The sequence below is a fragment of the Panicum hallii genome, chromosome 4 (assembly GCF_002211085.1).
Source record: "Panicum hallii strain FIL2 chromosome 4, PHallii_v3.1, whole genome shotgun sequence".
NCBI lineage: Eukaryota > Viridiplantae > Streptophyta > Magnoliopsida > Poales > Poaceae > Panicum > Panicum hallii.
Window position 1 is genome coordinate 5,366,501 of NC_038045.1, and position 18,874 is coordinate 5,385,374.

Sequence of the window (18,874 nt, forward strand, 5' to 3'; positions counted from 1 at the left end):
ACATCCCCCCTTGCAATAGCACTTCACAAGCCTCACAAGGTCACAAATTACATAAAATAAGTAATCAAGGGAGATGACAAATAACTAAGTCGAGCAACAAAGTTTCATTGCACTTTGTAATCGAGTATACACGAAAACCAGACAACAATGTTTCCTACCCTTTCAAACTCTTCATCATACATATCTTTAAATCTTCAACATCCTATCTTCAAAAAATTGGAAATCAATCCAAAGAAAAAACTAAACCTATCAATCAGCCGCTACGCGCGCTTTAAAGCCATTGCTTTTTTTAATCAAACGGTGTCCTACTGTCCTCCATGATGGTGCTGAGCGCCCTCCTCATCGGCGGCCGCGTCGCCGCCGCGGGTCCCTTGGCTCTTCTCGCCGGGCTCCGCGACGCCGTCTCGAACCCCCCCAGGGTCCTCTGGTTCAGCTTCTCGTTGACCTCCTCGTCGGCGTCCGCGTGGCGCGCCGGCACGACGCGCGCCTTATTGCTGGCGATGAACCCGCCGCCGCCACCGCGGCGCGCGCGCACATGACTGCTCCCAGTCCCAGCGGCACGCGCCGTCCGCGCCCTCGCCGCCAGCGCGTCGCTCGCGCGCACGGCGAGCGCGGCCATGTCGGCGCTCGAGAGCGGGCGGCCGAGCATCCCGGCGGGGAGCACGAAGTATATCTGCCCCGGGCGGAGCAGCTCGTCGGCGCCGAGCGCGGGCACGTCCGCGTCGAAGTAGAGCGCGTCGGAGCTGCACACGAAGGAGCCGTCCGCCGCCGCATTGCTGCCGGCACCGAGCACGTCGGAGGCGGAGACGGGGGAGGCCGCCGGCGCGAACTCCCGCAGCGAGCCGTCGGCCGCGACGACCAGGGCCGGCGCCGCGGCCGGCGGCGGCTGGTGAAGCGAGGCGCTGCTTCTCCGGTGGCTGCTAGAGAGGCCTGATCCCATGAAACTTTCGGTGGAGACGGATGGGTGGTTTTGGAGTTTGGAATGGAGGCGAGTTGACCGACAGGAGCTCGTTTATATAGCGGGGCGGCCGAACGTGGAGGAGGGGAAAGGTTGACGCGGACGGGAATGTGTCTACTCTTTAGCACTTCACTCCCTCAATAATGCACTATTTAGGACATATTGCTGCAGCTGGTGCTGTTACTTGTTAGTCCTTCCCCGAGAGCGTATATATCCTTGTTTTTATCCAAGTTGTTACTTGTTTTGCGAAAGCTGCATGTATGGTTTCATTTGATGTGTCATATATGGTTTATTTGGAAGAGATGTATGGATATTAAATAAAGCAAAATTCACTGCAGCTCTTTTGAATTATATGCGCATGCAATTCACATGCGAATTACTCCCTCCATGCTATTTTTCAAGATGCCACGGCGATTACGCAAGAGATCAAGATGAGAATTAACTTGCATCGGCTTTCCAGATGAGAATAACTGGAGCATGCCACGCATGCTTAGTTTATTGGTTAGCCTTCCAAATCTGCACGCGCGCATGCACATCTCCTGAACAAACAGAAAAAGAGGTAGAGGAAACAGAACCGCAAATCTTAGCTTTGATCACCACAAAACATGCAAGATGTATTGGATTATGTTCCTGCGGCATGAATGGTCGCCGTTATGCCTAATATATTATATCGGTATTTTCCTAAAACGTCTTATAAAACGGTAGGGAGGGAGTAACGCATTGTTAAAAGGAGTTACAAGCTCGTTGAGATAATAGGTTTTGTTTTAAAAGGAAGATCAAAAAGAAATAGCTCTTCTCCGGCACTAGTTGACATGTGAACCTGGTAACAACAACTTTGTCTTTTCGTTCAACCAAACTGCTGGTTCCAGAACCTCTGGTAACTGTAAGTCTGCAAGTCAACTTTGAACCATCCCACGCACCCGCACAACGCTCCCTGTTGCAAACCACCAACCCAAAGCGGTCCTAACCTCTGCTCCAAGAAACCGTACCCCCCGGCCCTCCCGGCGAAAACACCAGATCCGCAGGGTCCAAGTCGCAAAGTCCAGAAGCAGAAGAAGCACAATCGAAGAGCAACAGGGCAAAACCACCGGCGCGTGGGCGCTGACGCGGAAGCACAGCCGAGAACCCGCCCGCCCGCAGACTTTGGACAGACGTCTAGGACGAGTTCGTTCCGTCGCGACCGCGTGAACCCGTCACGCGCGGACTTGCCGCCGCCGCCGCTGGGGCTGCTGGGCCGCTCGTTTCTTTGCCGTTTTCGTGGGGGCGCCGGGCCCGCACCCCGCGGACGCGTAGGCCGGCGGCGCGCGGCTGGTGGGCGCGCCGCGGCCGGCGAGAACGGCGGCGGCATCGACCGGGATACCCCTGCTTTCCCGCGAGGAGATGCACGCGGAGTGGAGCGGATGCCTAGAAGGATTGATTGCCCGGAGATCTGGTTCGTTTAATCTGGCATAGTGGCATGGCGTCAGGGCTCGTAGTCGGCTAGCGTCGTCCTAGGTTGTTGGGCTGGAGATCACTTGCGAAACCGGGTGCTGCAGGACAAGGAAAGGGCGGCTGATTGGTTGCATCTGGTTCTTCATTCAGCGGCAACCTTTTTTTTCCCTAATCTGGCGAGGTTGCGGCAGGTTCTTTTCCATTCCCCCCCTCCCTTTTCCTGAGCAGCCTAGTACTGCAGGTGCTAGACAGGGGGTAGGATGGATGCTCTGAGATTTTGGTTCGTGCGCTCTGGACCCGGTCGGTCTGCCAGCCTACTCTACGTGGCTGGCACGACCACCGGTGGCTAGTGTCCGAGCCCGATTAGGCTGGGAGGCACTACCGCAAAAATTGCGTGCCGCTGGGGATATTTGGTTTTCTGGATTAATTTTTACCCCGGATCACATCGAATATTTAAAGATTAAATAATATGAACTAACTATAAAACTAATTGTATAAATGTAGACTAATTTACGAGATAAATTTATTAAATCTAATTAATTTATCATTAATATATGTTTACTATGGTACAATATTATCAAATCATAGACTAATTAGATTTAACAAATTTATCTCACGAATTAGCCTCCATTTATACAGTTAATTTTATAGTTAATTTATATCTAATATTTTTAATTTGTGTCAAACGGGATCCAACCGGCCCCTGAGCCTACCGGCACCATGCGGTTTGCGCCATTGAGCGCCGGGCCATGCGCCGTGCTGCCTGCGCGCTCCTGCCTTGACGGGGTTCGCCCGCCGTTCGCGTGCGCGTTGGGGAGCGGAGCCGGTGGATCTTGCGTTCGTCGTGCTCTCTCTCCCTCGCCCACGGCGAGCCTTCCACGCCTTGGCCTTGGCCGGGTCCCCACGGAGACGAGCGCGTCCGGTGGCATGGACACCCTGCCGTACGCGCGTCGTACGACACGGTCAGAGCGCGGAGGTCTGAACGGCGCGCGCGCGCCCGCCCCACTCCCACGCCGGCTGCGCGTCACGATTATTATTTCGCCTGTACGGCTGGCCGTACCCGTGTGCCACTGCCATGCGCGTGCCACACGGTTCGGTCTTCGGTGTTCACACCTCCGAGACCTCCTTACCTAGCCCTGCTCCTGCCCGAACCCGACGCCCCGCCGTCCCGTGCGGCTCCAAGGCGGCATCGCAAAACTCGTGCGTCAGCAGCGCCGGCCGCGAGCTCTGCCGGCCCGACCGTGGTGTCGGGCGAGGCGACACGTCACGGGGAGTCGGAGATGCGGTGGTCGCTCGCAACCGCCGCTACCGGAAGCTGGTCGACCGCCCCTCTGCGTCGCTGTCCGCCGCAGGACGGCGAGTTGACCGCCTCTCGCCGCCACCCATTTTTCTGCGCCCAGCGGCCGGCCGCAGCGGAGTTCGCCTCGTCCTCCGCGCGCCGCGGCCGGCCTTTTCCCTTCCTTCGCGTCGCTCCTACGCCGATTAATTAAAGTAAACCCCGATTGTTCAACGCCATCCCCAAGTGGTCAAGTGAAACCCGGCCTCCTCTTCTTGCCGAGCAAGTTGGTCGGCGCAGCGTCGCGAGCCGGCCGGGCCCGGCCGCCGGGAACCGCAGCTTTCGGGTTCGGGCTTTCGGTGCCAGGTACTGGCGGCCTGCTTCCGTTCCGGCGGCCGTCACGCACGATCCATTCCTTGGGCCGGAAGCCTCGAAGCGTGTGGCCTCCGGTTTGCGACTCCGGGCCGGCCACACAGCGACTCGTTTCTGGCTTTTCGCGACGGCTGCGGCACTTGATGCTGATGGTGCTTTCTGGGAGAAGGAAAAGAAAGGGAGCATGGGGCTTTGTCGCACGAGATGACCAAGCTATTGCAGGAGCCTGTTTCTCTGGATGTGGTGATGGATGCACTGTGTTCTGAAGCGCACGCCTGCATTGCTGGCCTTCAGGCGGCAGCGGAATATCGTGATTGAAATTGTCTCCCAAACACCGGTGAAGACGTTGTTGACGGATGTGCACAAGGAGGGGTGCTGTTCAGAGAGGCGAAGTTTATCATGGCCACCATGTTTGGTTCAGTAGAAAGCTGTTTTTGTTACACGTTCTTGCCCATGAGTTAGCTGTTTGGGTGAATCCCCTCCCTAGTTTTGTAAGCAACCTTTTGGTTCATGACACCACTGAACCCGGTGTTATTTGAATAAAGCGGCAAGAACTTGAATAAAAAAAAAACTGGTCTCTGTACCCGAGGTCACAGGGAGCGAGGCGATGGAACTCGCGTGTTCCGACCGGTTGTCCTTCACGTTTGGCCGAGCCTGGCCCCCACAGGCCGCTCGTACGTAACCGTACTGTACTTCTCCGGTCCGGACGACCCGGTCAGGGTCAGGGAGGGTGGACGCGTCGACTGCTCATGCAGTGGACCCGACTAATATGAGTGGATTGATGACCAAACTAAAAAGCTCACGAAATAATCATGGCACTTCAACGACTTATCACAGGAGTACATGCAGTCAGATGAAGCCGAGTCTTCCCAACAGGGAAACAACTCTTTGCATGCGTGCTAATCTTTGAACTCCAACAAACGACGCGCTACATCAAACTACAACTGCAGTCCCAATTAAAGGAGCACAAAAAAAGAATCAAGGAGCAATTTAACAACCATAGTTTATGTGGGAACTGACAAGTCACAATTTCGAGTCACGGGAGTGGATTTACAAGTGCAAACGGCTGGTGAAGTGTGCCAGTAGCAATGCATGCCAGGTACTTTCAATCTCTAGTAATTACAGAGCACAAAATACAATCAAGTTCGGCACCAGATACCAAACATCCTAGACTGCATAAGGTGAACATGCAACAAGAAGATGGTCCGTTTCAGTACATGTCATACTATCATTTAATTTGTGATGATTGAAACCACCTCTGGCTTGTTATTCCTGTCTTTGATCGGCTCATCGCTGGTTCTCCCTCCTACGGGCATAGCGGGTCCTGTCGTTGTACCTAGGCCTATCTGCTGCTCTCTGTGGCACTGGTTCTACTCTCCTCTGCCTCTCTGGGGGCCTTTGAACAATCTCCCCGTTAACAAAGAGCTCAGCTGCAAGATAAAAATATCGGAGGATGTTAATACATCTTTCCAAGAGTAACAACTCAACAAGGATAAATCACAGCATGCAAATGTGCTAGCAACAACCAATGTGAAACTTGAATGCAGTAATGTTACATCTCCACTGATCCGCAACTCCATTGCTATGGAGAGCAGAACCGATAAAGAGAATTGTACAAAGAGAATTGTTTTAAGTCCATTAGCATTCAAAACAAGACATTGCCAAAAATGACTCCCTTGCTTTGCCAAGATGGACAAAACAAAATCAGGAATGGGATCAAAAACAAGATGAGCAGCAGCTCAAAAAAATATGAACCACATTTAACATGAGGACTAGCAATAATTATCATTAGTGGCAAACCCAAGTAACATTGTCTTTCATAACAAATGTTCATAGAATTGTTTCATCCCTACTGATCTGTGCCCCATTTCATTTAAGGTGCAGAACCGTTAGAGAGACACTTGCTGTCAGTCCATTAGCATTCAAAGCAAGACATTGCTTATTAAGCTCCATGCTTTGCCAAGATGGACTAGAAGGCCAGCATGGTTAAGGTCACTGGTTGAACTGCATTAGACAAACAGATAAAAGCCTAAAAGTGATGACTTGGTGAAAACAAAAAACAATGTTTCATCACTACTGATCTGAACCCCATTTTATTGAGGTACAGAACCGTTAGAGAGACCATTGTTGTTAGTCCATTAGCATTCAAAGCAAGACATTGCTTATTAAGCTCCATGCTTTGCCAAGATGGACTAGGAGGCCAGTGTGGTTAAAACTAGTATCTGGTTCCGCTACCGAACAAAAAGTATCTAGGAGCATCTAGAACTGGGGCAAAAATGTGTTACTGATGTCTCATCCCTACTGATCTGAACCCCATTTTATTGAGGTACAGAACCGTTAGAGAGACCATTGTTGTTAGTCCATTAGCATTCAAAGCAAGACATTGCTTATTAAGCTCCATGCTTTGCCAAGATGGACTAGGAGGCCAGTGTGGTTAAAACTAGTATCTGGTTCCGCTACCGAACAAAAAGTATCTAGGAGCATCTAGAACTGGGGCAAAAACGTGTTAGTGATGTCTCATCCCTACTGATCTGAACCCCATTTTATTGAGGTACAGAACCGTTAGAGAGACCATTGTTGTTAGTCCATTAGCATTCAAAGCAAGACATTGCTTATTAAGCTCCATGCTTTGCCAAGATGGACTAGGAGGCCAGTGTGGTTAAAACTAGTATCTGGTTCCACTACTGAACAAAAAGTATCTAGGAGCATCTGGAACTGGGGCAAAAATGTGTTAGTGATGTCTCATCCCTACTGATCTGAACCCCATTTTATTGAGGTACAGAACCGTTAGAGAGACCATTGTTGTTAGTCCATTGGCATTCAGAGCAAAACATTGCCAACTAGGCTCCACGCTTTGCCAAGATGGACTAGAAGACCAGTGTGGTTAAAACTAGTATCTTGTTCCATTACTACTGAACAAAAAAATATGTAGGAGCGTCAGATTAGGGGCAAAAATGTGTGAGTAATGTCTCATCCGTACTGATCTGAGCCCCATTTCATTGAGGTGCAGAACCGTTAGAGAGACAATTGGTATTAGTCCATTAGCATTCAAAGCTGGGCATTGCCTGTGAGGCTTCACAGCTTTGCCAAGATGGACTAGAACATTAATGGCACGGGATTGGGCATGATGACATAGCACTGAAATGTAAGTGTCTCAACCCAGTGATGTGTAATATTCCATGGCATTCAGTTATAGCAAACAGCGAGTCTATACATCAGTCCATACTCCATAGCCAGTGAAATAGAGAAACACGTGTGTAAGCTTCAAAAGCTTGACCAAATACACTACATGTCAGATATAAACAATCAAACGGTGAATCCTAACAAAAATCAGTATCGACAGAGCAAGAGAAGAAAGTTACCTCCATAGTCCTTGTACTCGGGGTCAACATACGAATCAGGGAGCACAAAGAGAACACCAGGGAGCCCTGCAGCACACATCATAAACAACCCAGCATCAGACACGTGTCAGGTCGAACTCAGCCAAACGGCAGGAAACTGAAGAACGGCATCATAGGGCATAGATCGAACGGACCCTCGAGCTTGTTGGACGTCTCCTCATCTATCTCGCACCCGAACCCGAAGTAGCGCTCGCACGACACGTTGTAGATCTTCTTCTTCGCCTCCTCCTCGCTGCATCACAGAAAAACCGTCAGATTATATTCCCAAAACGAACCCACCCATCCGTTTCAAAGGGGGAACTACCGCCCGCCAACATTAACAAATTATTAGTGGCTCGGCGGGTGGAGAAGAACGCGATGTACCTTCCGAGGACCTTGGCGAGCGTCTGGACGTAGCAGTCGATCATCTGCTGCTTGGTGGCGCCCTCCCCGCCGGGCTTGTCCATGACGATGAGCCAGTGCTCGTAGTCACAGCCGGGGAACAGCGGCGCCATCTCCGTGGGCGCGCGGTCCCCGCCCCCGCTGGGCCGCGCCGGGGAGTACCCGTCCCCGCCCGGCCGCCGCGCCATCCCGCGCGGGAAGCCGAGGCGGGAGGCCGCCGCGACGACGGCCGGGCGCAGCAGCGAGTGCTCCGGGGAAGCCCCCGCCGGCGCGCGGCGGAGGAGCGAGGAGAGGGAGGAGGAGGAGGAGGCGCGGCGGGAGAGGAGCCTCCGGGCGGCGGCGGCGGCGGCCATGGCTGTTAAACCCTAGCGGCGCCGCGGGGGAGTGGAGTGGGGGACGCGAGGTGCCTGCCGGTGTGGAAGGCGGATTTGAAGCTGCGTGCGACTGCGAGGCGTAGGCCCGATGGATGGACTACGTTGCCATGGGCCTGCAGTGGGGCTTCATGGGCCGGAATGGGACTAACGAAGCCCAGTTTCCAACAATACTAAATTTTTTTCAGCGAAGTCAAGCCCAGTTGCTGAAAAGGTTTGTCCGGCGCAGCCCGGCCCACCTAACGGGGTCAGGGCGGACGGCGACGCGAGCGGCTCCGGCGGCGGACGGCTCCGCCCGAACACCTTTCTCGCGGCCGCTCCCCTTTCTCCCCTCGCCGTGGCGCCGTCGCGCACGGTTTCCGCTTTCCTGGGCACGAACGAAGCGTGCGCGTGCTCGAGGCGATGCAGGCAGCGACGCGTTGCTGGTCACCCGTAGCTGTTCTCACTGTTGGGGCTCTGGGAGGGCCGGTTGGGTTCGTTGGTGGTTACGTTGCCACGTCCATTCTTACCGTTCTTTCTTTGTCAAACTGTCCATAGTCTGCTCTTCAAAGACAAAAAGAATGTCCGTACTCACCGTTGCCGCAGACATCTCACTGCTAAAAATAAGTAGCTGCAAATACCTAATTGTGAGCATTCATGCTGAGTCGAGCGCTCAAACCTAGATGATATATTTCAAAATAGAAACTAACCAACTTCGGGTGATACGTCATACGAGAAGAACGAATTATAAACTAATGAATTGTTTCTGCACATAAAACTTGTGGTGAGAGTTAATCTTTTTTTTAAAAAAAATGGCACTTAAACTCTCTGTGTGGGAGACTGTGAGAGACAGAGTGTGCCATGTGAACGCAACGCGAAGCATTGTCCAGCAAGTTCTGCCCCCCATGATGCTCACATCTCGGTCCTTGTAACCGATGCAAACGTTGGCAACCCATCATTTCTTCGGGCAGTCCTCCCGTGCATGGATAGTTGTCTGTCTGAATCCACTAAAACTATCCAACTTCTCCTATACCTTTGCTGATGGATGCAAAGCGCACTGCCTTCTTCGCACAGAAATGACAGTCTGCCATGGACGAGGCCTTGCAGCTTACAGCCGTTCATCTGTTTCCTGTAGTCTCGTGCGCGTCTGCGAGGGGGAGAGAGCAGTAGCAGAGCGCTGCTGCGCTGGGAGCCTGGGACCAAAGACCCTGCGTCTATGCCTCACCAAACCAATGCCGTTGCAGGCACAGACGACGTGACAGAGTCACATACCGGCAACGCTGTTCAGACTTCAGAGCCGCCTTGTTAACGTTCTAGGCTTCAACTTCAACCATCATTTTCTTCCCGTCCAGTACCGACTCGACTCCACAGACGTGACATGGAGTACTGGATGACGGTGATGCCCAAAGCTAGACACACCTATCGTCACTCCGTCAGAAGCACGGCCGATCCGATCGTGCCACAAAGGCAGAGCTGAAGAAAATTGCATCTTCTTTCAGTCATGAATTTACAGAGACCTTTTGCAGACAGCAAGTTACATACACAGCACAATGTGTCATTCATTCCTTCTCCTTTCTTCCTTTTTCCCCCAGTACACAAACTTATTAGCATACAGATTAAGCCCCTAAATAAACAGGTGATTAATAATTAAAAAAAACTTTTTAGCTTCACACCGCAACGCTAATAAACGCATTGGGTGGTGGAGGAGGGCAAGCAAGCAGCTGCCAGACGCTACAAACCGAGACAAATACATGATGCTTATTCTTCCCTTTCTCACATATCAATCTCGACCGCTAATACTACTACTATACTACCCAAGCTAAAACTCAAACCCTACCTATGTTGTTTCTGCTATCTCTCCTTTTCAGACCATGTCTACACATACTTCTTGACAGACTTTGTCAATATACTGGCATGTACAGATGATACCTTTCGCCTACATTATTGTGTATGTATGCGTGTATACAATAGCTGCTATACGTAACAGGCTAGGCTATATATACCTAGATGTGTATACGGTGACCTACCAGTAGCTGATGATTTTGGATCACTTCACTGCACAGACTTGAGTGACTAGGGACACACATTGTGCTGTAGCTGAAGAGTGAAGCAGTGAAGGCTAGCTGCTGATGAGCGTGTTGGCACCGGGGTCTGCTGGCGGCTAGCCGTAGAACGGGGCGCGGTGGGGGATGCCCTTCCTCCTGGACGGCCGGCACCGGTTGATCGGCGGCGTCCCCGGCGTGATGGGCCGCCCGTTGTTGGACCTGCTGCCTTCGTCGTCGGACCAGCGGATGCCCGGCCGGTCGAAGCGGCCGAGGTCGAGCCCGGCCGCCGTCCTCCGGGGCTTCTTGGGGCTGAACGAGTCGTCGGAGCCGGAGCCGTCGTCGCCGGAGCCCTGCCCGCGCTTCGGCCGGATGGCGAACGTCAGGCTCGGGTCCCACTGCATCCCTCCCAGCTGAGAATGAAAACCACACACCACACGGCAGGAGCGGCCATTAATTCATCGATCAGCGAATGATTGCAGGTGGTCTAATCATGGTGATAACTGATAACACACTAGGAAGCTAGAAATGACATTATTGATTAGTGGAACAATGGAATTTGGTCCTGCATTTTTCTGTGGCCACAAGAGCAGCTGTCGAAGGAATCAGTGAAGTGAGCTGACGAGGACGTGTGAGAAAAGAAGAAGAAGAAGAAAGGAAACCCTCCATGATGGAGCGTGTTGTTATCCATGGATCTGTCGTCATTGCACTAAGTGCAAACAGGGAGCACATCAACTCCTTGTCCAGCTGACGTCGATTACCTTTCCTACTCTTTCTAGAGCTTGCAAAATAAATCGCCGAGCTAGTGACCCCCTCTAGTTCTGAAAAGACATCCTCAGAATTAATAGGCGGTAGAATTGCATATGCTTAGCCATGGTTTCACTTCACAGTTCACACTGAGATGGACATTGCCTACAAATCCTCTTTATGAACAGTATGCCTAGGATGCAAACATTTCACCTTTTCTTTTTCGAAAAGAATGTAGTTTCCTAAGGGAAATATTATGGGGGTTCCATGACCAAATACTCTTATTACAATCAGTCTAAAACACTCTCTGGGGCATAAACCAAAGAAATCAGGTCCAAAATAAAGGATATCAGCCTTATATATGCAGATACTACTACTAAAGATTGCAACAATAAACATTAACTGTACTTGCGATAGCTATATTTCAACACAAACCCGACAAACAAACACGGGGATTCGGTAGAACATCACTTCCAGAGAAGTCAACTTTATCCGGATAGCGCACACCCTTTCCATCCTTTTCCAAGTGATAGGGGGTTAACTAGATGACCCCTTCTTCTTAAAAGAAAAAGAAACCGAAAAGGAAGTGCATTTCTTGATGGAAGATCCTGAGTAGCAGCTGATGTCTCAATTCTACCTACTCTCCCTGAAAGCAGCTTTAGCCTAAACTAGAACAGTACATGAGAGCTCCAACTCCTAGGGCAACTCTTATACATAGTGTGCCTAGTGCAACAGTTTATCAGATAGATTAATAATTTGTTAATGGCAAGCTTTGCTTCTTGCTTGCTACATTTGGGTAAGATACTATGGTTAATTTTTTTTGCAGGGATTGTGTGATTGGTCTTGAGCAGTGTGTTGCCTATACTCTTGCAGATGATCCATGTTCGGTCTGGTCTCTATTTGAAGCTTCATTCTTGATGGAAATGCATGGGCTAGAATGGGAGGTATGTGGACCCATTTTGGCTGCATTTAACGGCTGTGCACGTACCAACGCACCCAAGTTCAAAGGGCAATAATTGAGACATATCCGTATATATAATGTCACAGGAAAAGAAAAAGAAAAACCCTAAAAGGCCAAACTTACCATGCAAGTTTGCCCCATATGTCCATGAGCCATGAACATGGCATGATGAGAGGGGGAAATCTTTTGGAATGCAAGAATTTTGCTGAAAAACAAAATCGCAATAAGAAACTCTGGAGTCTGCAGACGGAGCCAAAGTGTGATCACAACCGGTACCTTTTCTTGAGGGACCATGACTGTTTGGAGCCTGGAGGGCCTTTATTAGTCCCTACTCCCTAACATAACAAGGCTACTCTATGCTATCAGAAAGATACTGATTGTATTGTACCTTCCTCAGCACAAATCAATGTAGTATCAAAGAAGCTACTCCAAGATGTTTTTCTTTTGTCTTTTTTTAAAAAAGAATGTTTTCTTAGGATTGCTGTGGCCTGTGGAACCTTTAGGACCTTTGTGCAGGAGCCCTGCATTGTTTCAGAAAATTCTTGTGTTCTGAATGACCCCTCTTGCACTCGGCTACGCATCGCATTCGCCGCCCCCAACTAAAAATGTGCCACACACCGCGAACCACCAATGTGCATTCGTGATTGAGGCAGGATGATGTCCAAGTTCTTCCTCTCGAGGCCGGCCGGCCAATGCAGGTTGCCATCGCCCATTCGGTGGTTACAGTACCCGCCCATGCGGGAGCCATAGAAAAATGGAGCTCGGCAGAGCCCTGATGCTTGGCATTGGCAGGCCCCGTCCGCTGCCACGAACCCCCTTGTTTCCGCGGTGGGATTCGGCTGCTTTCTCCCCCAGGTGGACGCGCACGAGCTGCCCTTCCTGTGCGGTGCTGTGCGTGTACGCGAACACATTGCCTGCCGATCCCCTGGTCTCTCTCTCTCTCTCTGGCCCCCACGCCTCTACTGGCCGGCTCTGTAGTCTTTTAGAGAGAGGAGAGAGAGAGAGAAAGGTGGAGAGAGAGAGGATAGAGATAGAGAGAGGAACAGAAAAGAAAGAACGAGGGGAACCTGGCTGCTGGGAGGGAGAAGAAAGGAAGAGAAGAGGGAGAAAGGAGGAAGACCAGAGAAAGAAGGGGATTTGGTTCGCCGCTCACCTTGCAGCCGAGGGAGCAGAAGCGGAACGAGTCCGGGAGGCTCCGGCAGCAGATCTCGCAGGTGTTGGTGACGCCCTTGCCGGGCCTGGCCTGCGGCCGGCCGTTGAGGAACACGATCTTGGCGCTGTTGATCACGTACGTCTGCACGTGCGAGATGTCGATCAGCTTCCCCACCTCCGACACCCGGATCACGTTGTGGTACGACGACCGCCGTATCTGCATGGTGGTGACACGTCGGTCAGCGGCGGCCGGGCGGGCCGGCCGGCCGGTAGCGAACAAGAAGAAGAAGAAACAAGAAAGGGGGGGGGGGATCGAATTGATTGGCTGGCTGATCGATCGATCGACCGAGGAGGGAGAGGACGGAGGAGACTAGCATAGCAGCTCGGTGGTCGCTGACCTGGACGACGTGGTGGTCCCGGTGCGCCGGGAGGCAGTAGGCGCAGAGCGCGTCGCCGGTGCAGTCGAGGCAGAAGAGGTTGCACTCGTTCTTGCTCAGCTCCGGGTGCATCCGGCACGGCACGAAGAAGCTCGTGCCCAGCAGCGGCCGCAGCCACGGCGGGCCCAGGTCCTCCTCCGACCGCACCATCGGGCTCGGGTTCGCCACGCTCACCATCACCTGCAGCCAAGACGCATCCCCACCCACGGAACACATCAGCCACACCATCGCCGCCGCCGCCGTCTCCTCCAAATCAAATGCAAGTCTATACATGCACACACAGCTACACCTAGAGACTTCATCATCAGCTCAATCTACCATACCCATCGATCTCCTCCTACTCTCACACGCGCACAGAATCGCAAGAACAGAAAAGAGGGGAATTTTTTACCATTGGTATAAGGTCCTCCAGAGCTACAGCTAGCTGACGCCTCTGTGTATCCTCTAGCTCTAGCCCGGTGCAACGAACGAACTCAGCGCCTGCTCTGCAGATTGCAAAAGGCATCAAGGAAAGGGAAGCATGCAGCCGGCCAAGGAAGATGAATGCAGGAGGCCGAGATAAACCTTCCGCGATGTGACGGAAAGGGGCCCCGGCCGGGGGCGGTTAATAACAGTATCAACGGATTATCGTCTACCCATCAATCGTTACCTGCTCCGCAGGGTAGAAGGACGGAGGAGGAGGAGGAGGAAGAAGAATTCAGCGGCCGGATCGATAAGGGAGGAGAGGACGACGGCTGGACGGGGAGATGAGGAGGAGGGGATTCGACGACTCGGGGCTTCTGGAAATCCAAGAATTCTCGGCGGTATCGTGTGAAGTAGAGTATATATCTCGCAGCAAGGAAAGCGAAAATTATATACATACATATAGCTATATATGATATATAATATCTTTTTCCTCTCCTTGAAAGGGAGAGAGAGATGGGAACGAAGGAGGAGGAAAAACGCGACGCAACGGTGGAGGCCGATGTAAGGCGGTTTGGTTTGCACAGGAGACGTGTCGACGGCTCTTTCCTGCGATAGCTAAAGCTCCCGGAAAGAAAAACCCTTTTCCCGGCTCCACGCCCATCCTTTGACGTAATTGCCCAATTCTCCAACAAATTCCTGCTTTGGTCCCATCATAAATGGATTATTCTCCCGCCAGGCAATGCATTGATGGGGCGAAATCAACACGTTATTCCGAGAACGTGATTTCCGTAATTTATTACTACTTCGATATATATAGCAACGATTTATATCTATGCGTGCATGCGTATCTTTGACACTGGTAAATGCATATATGCAAAGTGGGGAAGGAGGGTTCCTTTTGCAATATAAGATTCTTTTAAGGTACGTGCTGAAAAGAACGAGAGAAACCCAGTTGTAAGGCGGAGGAAAGTTGAGGAAAAAGGATCCCCGCACCGAGCAATATAGACCGTCCGATAGGGACTGTGGCTTGTGGAAAATGGCTGCCCCGAGCGATGATGATGACCTTAGTGCTTGATGATGAAGGCATCCGCTTGATCTTGCCTTTCTTTTCCAAAAATAATGTGCGAGTGAGCTCTTTCCTTCTATCTTTTTCCTTGCCGCGGACATGAACTCCTCTGGATAATCTCTATCTGTTTGTTTAATCACAATGATAATGATACCATTTGTGTAATGACACCTTGGGCCCCAAGTCATGGTCAAGTGGATGGATGTGTGGTAAGCAGGCTTATTTCTAGCACGTACTCAACAAGTGTACCGTCACATATAAGTACTTGATTGGACTATGCTACGGTTGTTTTTCTAGAACGATCAGTTTTGTTACTCTGGTAATTGTTTCAAACACTCTTCCTATGGTTCACATCATTCCACACCATTTATTGCACCAACAATTTAATCAAATAAACTATTTGAATTAAGTTATAAAAGGATGATCCATTAATCATGTCCGTACTTGGTCATACATTGGCATGAGTTTATAGTTTTCGCAATTCCATGATTTTTCTCCGCTGGTGAAGTGAACGGATTTGCGGTTTGCCTTAGGGCTTTTGTGTTGTATACATATCATTTTTCATGGTTGCCCTTCTCTTCTTTCCCTTTTTGGTGTTGACACAAATGTATGCTAACTACTTAGCTAAGATATTATGATGCTACTTTCATATCCAAACATCTGTTTTGAAAAAAGGTATATTATACTTAATCCATGAAGCATATAAAGTGTACATTATTATCTTTCCAAATTTGCAGCACTTTTCCGCAACTAGTCAGCCTTGTATATATAATTGATTAAACATAGAAAGTTCCACTAAACCAGAATTTATTCTTGATGCTTTGTACTTATTTATTTTTTGTTATGAATCCTAGAAACCCATATGAAAGTTATCAACTAGTCGATCACCATTCTAAAATTTCGGCAAAAGATAACCAAAGATAACCGAACCACGAGACCGCTTTGCAAGTTGCTCGGTAAAAGCTTTGCGACTTCAGTGTGTACCTATAGCAGCAGCAGCAAAGAAGAGACGGAGATTTTTCCACGCACGCGCTGCGTCAATCTGATCTATCACGAACTTGGAATCTCGCAGCGGCCTCTTTTTTCCCGTTGTCAGCCAAGCAGGGGACGAAGGTTAAGCAGCAGGGGATCTCCGGCGTGTCAGGCAGATGAGGCCGAAACTGGAAATGCCTACTTGTAACCTGTCCCTCCTTTCACAGCCATCTACCACTCTATCCTCTCCCAACAGCCATGATTCTCCGTCTCCCCCTCTCTCTCCCCTGTCTTTTCTGATGGATTTTTTTTTCTTCCATGGGCTGCTAGGGCCTAGGCTTTCTGCTCAAGTTATCTCTGAATTTTCTTTTGGTTTCTTGTATTATTTTCGCCCATCTCTTTCTGAGCTATGCCATGTCCTTGACGTCATGAGGATGGACAGCGATCATCTGCGTGCGTGGTTTGTTGTGTTCCGTACTTGTTTGTAGTTGGATTGGTCGATTGCTCTGGACTCCTTTGCGGCGCGTAGAATAATTGGCGATCAGGTTCGGCATGGTTTCTTCCTTCGACGATCGATGAAGTATCTGAACTTCAGATTGAGGTGTTGGTGCGATTGCATTGATCCAACGATTTGATCTGTCGATGCTTTGTGACTCCAAAACTACTCCGTAGCAGTGTTGTCTATCTAGACAATAATGTCTCATATTTTTGCCAAGTGGGACACTGTAACTATGCTCTATCATCGGTACTTGAGTGAGATTCCAAGTAGTACTTGGTGTCTCTAAACAAATTACTAAATCAAACATCCGCACCGGTGCCCACACAACACTGATTGGTGCCTCACTTTTTAATTACATGAAGACACAATCAGAAAAAAAAGAGCGTTGGGGCAGCAAGGGAGATTGTTTTATACTGAATGAGTTAGAAAAGACTTTGTTTCATTCTGCCTTGTTCTTTAAAAAAACTGAAGAGTTTGAAAGTTTTATTTTTTTTCCCGGGCATTACTTGGGGGATCGATTATGCTCTGCCAGGCACACAAAAGGAGACGGAAAGGGCCGTACCTGACCCTGTTCATCGACAGGCATCCGCCGCGCCGCGCCGGGCCGGAAGACGAAAGCGATGAGCCGTCAGGTCGGAGCGTGGCGAAGAAGCATCAGGATGCGCGCGCCTGATCATCCGGGCACTGCCCTTCCATTCACCTCACCCGTTAACTCCCCCGGAAAGTAACGCGTACCCACCCGCTCCCGCCGGCGGCCGGCCGGCGTCCACCTCGCTCCTCTCGGATTAGTCGTGACCGCCGGGTTAACCTCCGCTTTCCCCCCACTGGCCTTCTAGGCTCCCGAAAGAGACTTACAGCGATGCGGATGGGCCGTTGTTGGGCCGGTAACGTGTGGCACGGAGCGGGCCCAACTAGAGCTTGGAGTTCGCCGCAAGCCCGTTGCGGGATGTGGCCGAGAGCCCAAGAGTGACTGCGACGGCTGCGAGCGACGGCTCTGAAAGGGAGAGGTGATGAGCACATAGAGGACGGAGTAGTGGTGATGGGTGATGAGAGAGACCCCCTTTTTTTTTCTTTTTCGAAGGGAATACACGTCCAATTTAATAGCAGAAAAAGAAGAACAAGCAATTCTTTTAGCAGGAAGATTCACGGCCGTGCCGGCCAATTTACTCTGAACTTGCCACCTTGTCAGCGTCTCCACCAAGCTTCAGAGTTCAGCCTGTGCCACCAGCAGATCGAAACAAAAAACCTCATCCCAGACTCCCAACTGTCCAAGAGGGTCAAAACAGGAGCGCGAGGAACTCCGCGACCCCAGCTTATCCAGAGCAATCGAGAAGCCTTTCTTGCTGTCGCTGTGCTCCAGGTCGCCAAGGCAGCGGCCGCAGCCGTGGAAGGAAGCGCTCACCCAGAACCTCGCCCTGCCTGACAGCGACGCGCCGGCCACTCGCCGTTGCCTATGTGTGTGCATCGTCAGGCTACTAATGACGAGTCCTGATGGCCCTTGAAATAGACCGGTAGAAATGAATGGCTTTGGCAGAGATTTATCGCCAGCATCGCGTGATTGCGTCACAGCTGACTGTTTTCTAATTGCTTTGTGAAATGTTCAAGTTGGAATGGGATACCTCTCTGGATAGTGATGGTCCAAACTGCCTGAACAAGAAACCTACTTGGCAAAGTATAATGCCTGGAAAGTGTGTCTGAACTTGTCAACAAGAAACCTGCTTACCAGTGCCCTAGATAATCTAAGATTGATCTGTACAATTTTTTTTGTCGGTGTGTCACCTGACACCAAGGTTAATACTATAGCCACTCGCTGACTATAGGAATCTTTGCAGCCTATCTCTCAGCCCACTCGTACAATAGTTAGTTATAAATTTAGTTCATGTGTCGAAACTGCCTTTAAGGTCTTCTCTCTCCTCTTCTCTCTTCTACACCAGTTCGATTACAATGGGCCTGTTTAGATGACCTGTAAACGCAAAAAGGGGGCTGTAAAAATTTACAGGTTTTTGCGTTTACGGCTCCCACCCCGTAAACGCAAAAAAGCCGTAAACGCAAAATTTTTGAAGGAATCTTACCAATTTGAAGTACTAAATGAAGTCTATTTACAAAACTTTTTGCATGGATGGGCTGTAAATCGCGAGATGAATCTAATGAGCCTACTTAATTCATGTTTTGCAACAGTGATGCTACAGTAACCGTCCGCTAATTATTGCTTAATCATGGATTAATTAGCATCATTAGATTCGTCTCGCGATTTACAACTCATCTGTGCAAAAAGTTTTGTAAATAGACTTCATTTAGTACTTCAAATTGGCAAGATTCCGTCGCAAAAAAATTTTACATTTACAGGGTCCAAATGCCAAAAAAAAATGCTGCGCCGGTCCGTTTAGATGCGCAAAGATAAAACGCCGTTTTTTTAAAAAAATT

The 18,874-nt window shown here is 50.3% G+C and overlaps 3 protein-coding genes across 6 annotated transcripts; all 3 read right to left on the minus strand.

Annotated features, from left to right (window-relative positions):
• Positions 1 to 85: 85 nt before the first annotated feature.
• On the minus strand, positions 86 to 965 carry LOC112890115. The gene has a single exon (XM_025956973.1). It carries the CDS (start codon positions 938 to 940, stop codon positions 290 to 292), a length of 651 nt encoding a protein of 216 aa, XP_025812758.1. The 5' UTR covers positions 941 to 965; the 3' UTR covers positions 86 to 289.
• Positions 966 to 5,015: 4,050 nt separating this feature from the next.
• LOC112888794 (multiple organellar RNA editing factor 2, chloroplastic-like) lies at positions 5,016 to 8,238 on the minus strand. Its single transcript, XM_025955124.1, has 4 exons — positions 7,802 to 8,238; positions 7,573 to 7,670; positions 7,400 to 7,465; positions 5,016 to 5,467 (listed from the first exon to the last, which is right to left on the minus strand). Exons 1-4 carry the CDS (start codon positions 8,170 to 8,172, stop codon positions 5,325 to 5,327), a joined length of 678 nt encoding a protein of 225 aa, XP_025810909.1. The 5' UTR covers positions 8,173 to 8,238; the 3' UTR covers positions 5,016 to 5,324.
• Positions 8,239 to 9,773: 1,535 nt separating this feature from the next.
• LOC112888792 lies at positions 9,774 to 14,387 on the minus strand. 4 transcript variants are annotated; one of them, XM_025955120.1, is made up of 5 exons: positions 14,158 to 14,387; positions 13,900 to 13,993; positions 13,470 to 13,688; positions 13,073 to 13,288; positions 9,774 to 10,624 (listed from the first exon to the last, which is right to left on the minus strand). In XM_025955120.1, exons 1-5 carry the CDS (start codon positions 14,370 to 14,372, stop codon positions 10,331 to 10,333), a joined length of 1,038 nt encoding a protein of 345 aa, XP_025810905.1. In that variant the 5' UTR covers positions 14,373 to 14,387; the 3' UTR covers positions 9,774 to 10,330. The 4 variants fall into 4 exon arrangements, with proteins under 4 accessions (XP_025810905.1, XP_025810906.1, XP_025810908.1 ...); XM_025955121.1 differs by having other exon boundaries at positions 13,900 to 13,988; positions 14,158 to 14,383; XM_025955123.1 differs by having other exon boundaries at positions 13,900 to 13,988; positions 14,073 to 14,216.
• Between the last annotated feature and the right edge of the window lie 4,487 nt (positions 14,388 to 18,874).